The sequence below is a fragment of the Tupaia chinensis genome, unplaced genomic scaffold, assembly GCF_000334495.1.
Source record: "Tupaia chinensis unplaced genomic scaffold, TupChi_1.0 Scaffold140176_1, whole genome shotgun sequence".
NCBI classification, from domain to species: Eukaryota; Metazoa; Chordata; class Mammalia; order Scandentia; family Tupaiidae; genus Tupaia; species Tupaia belangeri.
Window position 1 is genome coordinate 53,954 of NW_006200055.1, and position 6,097 is coordinate 60,050.

The 6,097-nt window shown below is 38.3% G+C and overlaps 1 protein-coding gene across 1 annotated transcript; it reads left to right on the plus strand.

Moving 5' to 3' along the window:
• The first annotated feature begins 1,646 nt into the window (after nt 1-1,646).
• On the plus strand, nt 1,647-2,585 carry LOC102502342 (olfactory receptor 51I2). The gene has a single exon (XM_006162517.1). It carries the CDS (start codon nt 1,647-1,649, stop codon nt 2,583-2,585), a length of 939 nt encoding a protein of 312 aa, XP_006162579.1.
• Nucleotides 2,586-6,097: the final 3,512 nt, after the last annotated feature.

The window sequence follows — 6,097 nt, forward strand, 5'->3', positions numbered from 1 at the left end:
ATTGCACACCATTCCAGGGTCTCTGTCACTTTTCAGATTCCCAGGTCCACTTCCTCCTCTATTCTCACCAGAATAGGGTATTATCTGATCTGGCGTTATTAGAGGTTGGAGGAAAAAAGGGAAGGAAAGAAAGAAAAAAAATGATATGTATTTCTGAAGTTCTCCTGAGGGCAGATGTCTTATAAGCCTGAATCATACCTGCCAAGTGAAAAATCTTCCAGCCTTCCCTGTCCTCATGCACAAGGAGTCAGTGAGCATGAAATCCTTTTAAAAACATCTGAATGACATAGCAATTAACAACATAACCCCCCTCAGAGAATTAGCTACAGGAATTAAGTATGGAAATTAAATGATATGTATACAAGTTCCAGTATAAAAAAACTGAGTATATATAATATAGAAGAATAAAAAAACCTGCCTCTGTGGGTGAGTGGATTAACAACAGACAATCTAGATGCATGTAAGTAGAAATATCACACAATATGTGATTATACAAATCTGTGTATACACGTAACACATGTACAAATGCTATATATACATTAATGGAGACATAGAGTAAGAGTACAAGACATATATATGTTAGAGTGCAAATAAATGCTCTATATACATTAATGGATACATAGAGTATGAGTACAAGACATATATATGTTAGAGTGCAAAGGTTTAGAGGGAGAGCATGAATGTACTTGAATAATAACAGTAAGATTGTGAATGATAAACAGTGTGTGAGTGAGTATCTAGTTAGAATATGAATGGGATCTAGTAATAGGCTGTTGAGAAGGCACATTAATGTGTCTTTGTGAATAACGGGTATTTTGAGAGTACCTATGACTGTGTAAGCATATGAAAGTTTGTGTTCGAAACAGGTCAATGCCCTGCTACACAAGAAATGTTATTTTATCTATAGAATATTTAGGTAAGAATTCATAGTTTTTCCAATGCCAGAAACAGCTTTGTACCCTTGTACAATGTATGGTTTCTGTTGTTGCTTTTTTGCAGCAATTCTGCCTATGGAACGCTGATGTCAGAAGCCATATCCCACTGTCCCTTCCCCTATCCATCCAAGCACTCTTTTTTGCAGCAATTCTGCTTATGGAACTCTGATGTCTGAAGTCATACCCCACTGTCCCTTCCCCTATCCATCCAAGCACACCTCATGATGCACACAAGCTCTGGGGAATTCTCTTATTAATTAGTGACACATCTGAATTAACATTTCCAACGAAATATTTAAATACTTCCAAGAGAAATTGGAAACTCAAACTCCTGATTTCCTTCTACAATAACTATCTGTGAATTGCAGTTAATTCATAGTTGAATGGTGCTTTTAAATATAATGAAAGCTGTGGATAATGTGGTCAAAACATTTTTCTTGTAATTAATTATATTCACTAATGTTTTTTCTTCTATAAAACAGAAAAATATCAATCTGAGCTGTTGCCTGATGGTCATGAAATATGAAGAACAGAAGATTGCCTGTATCATCCCAAAACTGGTGATTTCATGAATGCATCAGTTTGCAACTATGTAAAAGTCATCTGCTGTGTTCTCTTACTTCCTGGTTCTTATGCTCCAATAAGTGCAGCTCTTAGAATTGTTGACATTAGAAGATCTGACCCTAAAAAGTGCCCTTAGTTCTTCCCGTCATGGGGTTGTTCAATGTCACTCGCCCTACTTCCTTCCTCTTGACTGGTATCCCTGGTCTGGAGAGCTCTCACTCCTGGCTGGCAGGCCCGCTCTGTGTGATGTATGCATTGGCCCTTGGAGGGAACACATTAATCTTGCAGGCTGTGCGGCTGGAGTCCAGCCTCCATGCACCCATGTACTACTTCCTGTCCATGTTGTCTTTTAGTGATGTAGCCATGGCCATGGCCACACTGCCCACAGTACTCAGAACCTTCTGTCTTGATGCCCGCACCATTGCTTTTGATGCCTGCCTGGTCCAGATGTTTCTCATTCATTCCTTCTCCATGATGGAGTCAGGTATCCTGCTGGCCATGAGCTTTGACCGCTACATAGCCATTTGTAATCCCTTGCGCTATGCTACTGTGCTCACCAATGAAATCATAGCAGGTATGGGTTTAGCTGTGACCGCTCGGAGTTTCATCACCCTCTTCCCTCTTCCCTTCCTCATCAAGAGGCTGCCTATCTGCAGATCTAATGTTCTTTCTCACTCCTACTGCCTGCACCCAGATATGATGAAGCTTGCCTGTGCTGATATCACTGTCAACAGTATCTATGGACTCTTTGTTCTTGTATCCACCTTTGGCATGGACCTGCTTTTTATCTTTTTATCCTATGTGCTCATTCTGCATTCTGTCATGGCCATTGCTTCCCGTGAAGAACGCCTTAAAGCTCTCAACACATGTGTGTCACATATCCTAGCTGTCCTCGCATTTTATGTGCCAATGATTGGGGTCTCCACAGTGCACCGCTTTGGGAAGCATGCCCCACGCTACGTACATGTCCTCATGTCCAATGTCTACCTCTTTGTGCCTCCTGTGCTCAACCCTCTCATTTACAGTGCCAAGACAAAGGAGATCCGCCGAGCCATTTTCCGTATGTTTAGCCGCATCAAATTGTGACTTGCCTGTTTGGCTTTAGGATGATTCTTGTGGCCATAGACGCCCACTGGTGACATTGTCATCATTGTACATAGACATTTTAGAGAAAATTGAAAGGGCAGGATATGAACTTTTGAACACAAAACAAAAAGTTCCAAATGAATTGTACATTTAGTAAATAATAATGGCATTCATAGATAAATACTGGAGGCCATTGAGCGAGTAGACAGAGATTCACACAGGAAGATTAATTTGAACTAGCAATTACTTTCTACATGAACAAATTTCACTAAGATGATAAATGCACTGAAGTTTTAAACGTGCCAGTTTATGAATTATTCAAATTAGATTTGTTTATAAATAGGCATTTAGAATCAAATTTAAATGAATCAGATTAAGTATTCCATAATAAATTATTTATGCACATTAGTTGACTTCATATTTATTACAGTTCTATGAGGCATAGAAAAATTCAGTTAATTGTTAAAGCTAACATAAATAATGTTTGGTCCAGATGAGAGTCAGTACTAGTGTGTCTTCTGTGTTAGTGTAACACCCTATGACTACAAAGAGGGCCCCTCTAATTGGCATCCTCCTCGTTACCAGCACTCTTCTCTCTTTCCAACCACAGTCATTCTCAAACATTCACAAGTGGCTTTACTGTCACTGTGTGAAATCTGATGAATCACCAGAACTCAACACAAAATGCATGAACAAACATGACCCAGAAAAATTGAGCATTTAGAAAAAAATCCATTTTTCTCTTTATTTCTCTCTGCCCACAATTCCTCCCCCAGTAAAACTGTCAAACACCTGAGAGGTCTGAGTCCTACACTTTTTTCCTTTGGGGTGGGGATTAGCAGTAATTGTGTTAGGGCCATAATTTCTCATTCTCTTCTCTTCTTGGGATTTTGACTTTCTTCCACACAGTGACATGTTAAGAGATATCATAAATTATGTTTTTTTTTTAAGATTTCCAGTTTAAATATGCCTGTGGATAGAAAAAAATAGGCCATGTATGATTTAGATACCATAAAATATTTTTAAACCTTCTCTTTGACCGTCCTTACATGATCTTTCCTTGATATCAGAAATGTAGGATACATTGAGAAATTATTTTGCCTAATTTTGATTATCTCAGATTAAATTTAGGCTTACTTCCAGACCAAAAAAATTATATAATTTATATATATGTATGTATATATGCACACATATATATAATGTGCTATAAATTCTAGCCTAACTCACTGGAAAACCTGGCCTGAGAACTCATAGGAGCAGGGCATACAAGAATCTGGTCTCTTTCCACACTATGCTCTTGATATTTCCTCCAATATCAAGAAGTGGAGGTGCAAGAGGAGGGAGCTATATATGAGTGTCAATAACGTGAGCATTTGAGATTCAGATTTTCAAAAATGCCCAAAAGTGCAATAAGAGATTCATCATATACATGTCCTGGCATACTAAATGAATTGTTTTTAGGGGAATGATTGAATAATACAACCCAACCTGATTTCAAATAGGAAATAATTAGGATATTTGGTGGTCTAGAGCAGAGTATGGTCTTTTATGAACTTAAATAACTTTTCTGAAAAAAGCTCTAATTTTTACATCAAATAATAGAAATACATCTTTTATTTATAGAGAGAGATTTTTGCTATAGGGCACATGCATTCGCCATTAAGATAGAGTCAGAGAGACAGAAAGCAAGAAATCAGCTTCCAGAAGAATGACCATACTGTAATCCCTTCTCCATTCTCTCAGGATTTGCGGCACACATGCACACACACCTAGCATGAGTTTCAAGGCAACAGGTCTGGGACTCAAACTGCAGTTGACCATGTGGGAGTTCAGTAGTTCAGTGACCATTACGTCATCTGCTGGTCCCAGGAATATATCTTAATGCTTGAGATTTTAGTTTCAAATAGATTAATAGATGCAAAGACAAGGCTTAGGGAAGCTACTACTCGAGTCTAAGGACAACACTCACTGATTTCCAGCCCAGAAAGAATGTGGGAAACATCATTATAATCATAGGTCTGACTTGGAAAGTCAATGGTATAATTACATAGAAGGACATGGAGAATGGGAATAGGCTCCACAAGGCTCATCAGGCTCCTTTCCACTTTATTTTTCCTTCCTTCCTCCATCACCAATTAGAAGAGTTACTGATTTTCAGGGGCTAAGGAAAAGGTTATTTTTAGGTTTTGGGTTTTTTTTATTTTTCTCTCATGAGGCAAGTGAAACAGGTGCCATAAGAAAAACCTAAGACAGGTCTAATCTTAAAAAGCCTAAACTAAGTCTTAATTTTTTTTATTTAGATTGAAACTCTTCTGTCTCTTTTTATTTAATATGCTTTTCTTTAAACTCAGCATTTTTTCCTATGGAAGTATAAAAATACCTGGATTTTGGCTTACAAAGACTGAAAAAAAAAAGCAAAATAAAACTCTTGTACTTTTTCCTTTAGTACCCATAGGTCTACCTCTAATCTAAGAGAATCAAAAAAAAAACTGAACATTCTGAGACACGAGTTTGAGGCTTGTAGGAAAATATATCTGAGTAATAAACATCATGCTTTTGTCCTATCATATAATGGGTACACTTCTCATCCTGGGCCAGTGTTGAACAAATCAATCAGTGAGGAAAGACAGTAAAAAAAGAAAAAACTAGAAAAGAGAATTACAGTAGGGAAGAAGTCTTGATCCCTGTGTCTTCAGGTAATAATTAATATCTGTGTGAGCCCAGAAAGTGGGGAAACATTCAGAAATGAGTGCTTGGTTGAGGAGAGCAATGTGCCCCTCAGCATGGCTGCCTTGTTTTTTTTTAATGCCACAAAGAAGTCGTGCCCTACTTCAGTCACATGATCTTCAGATCTCCTCAGCTCTCCTAGAACAAGACTACTTTGCTGTGAGTGGTATTTAGTTGCATCAGAAGTGCTCTTCATTCAAACATCATTTTACAAAACGTTAAGTAGGAACAGAGAACAAGGAAGTTTGTGGATTGGGTTTTTTATTTTTATTTTTTTCTCTGAATGTGATTATGTACCAAAAGTATATTTCCTCACCAGGGAATATCCAATCCTCCATTATCAACTGACCACATTTTCTAACTGTGCTGATGCACTCTAGAATCAGGACTTCCTATTGCTGTTTCACTCTCAGATAACAAGGAATCTAGTTGTTGGTGCATATACATTTGAGAATAGTTAACTGAAGACCATCAGGTGGCTGAGTGGGACATTTGCTCTCAGACCATTGAAATGGGGGGCCAGCAGTTGGCGTAATGGCTATGTCGAGAACTCCCATGTAGTTGAAGCAGTTCAAGTTCCAGACCTGGTGGCTTAAACTCACGCTGGCCATGTGTGCATGAGTGCCCAAAATCCTGAGAGGAGAATGGAGGAGAAGGGATTGTGGCATGACCATACCCCCTGGGGCATGAGTTCTTGCTTTCTCTCTCTCTGTCTCTCTCTTTCTGGTGAGCACTTGCGCCCTATAGCAAAAAAAAAAAAAAGAAAAGAAAAGAAAAAGAAAAAG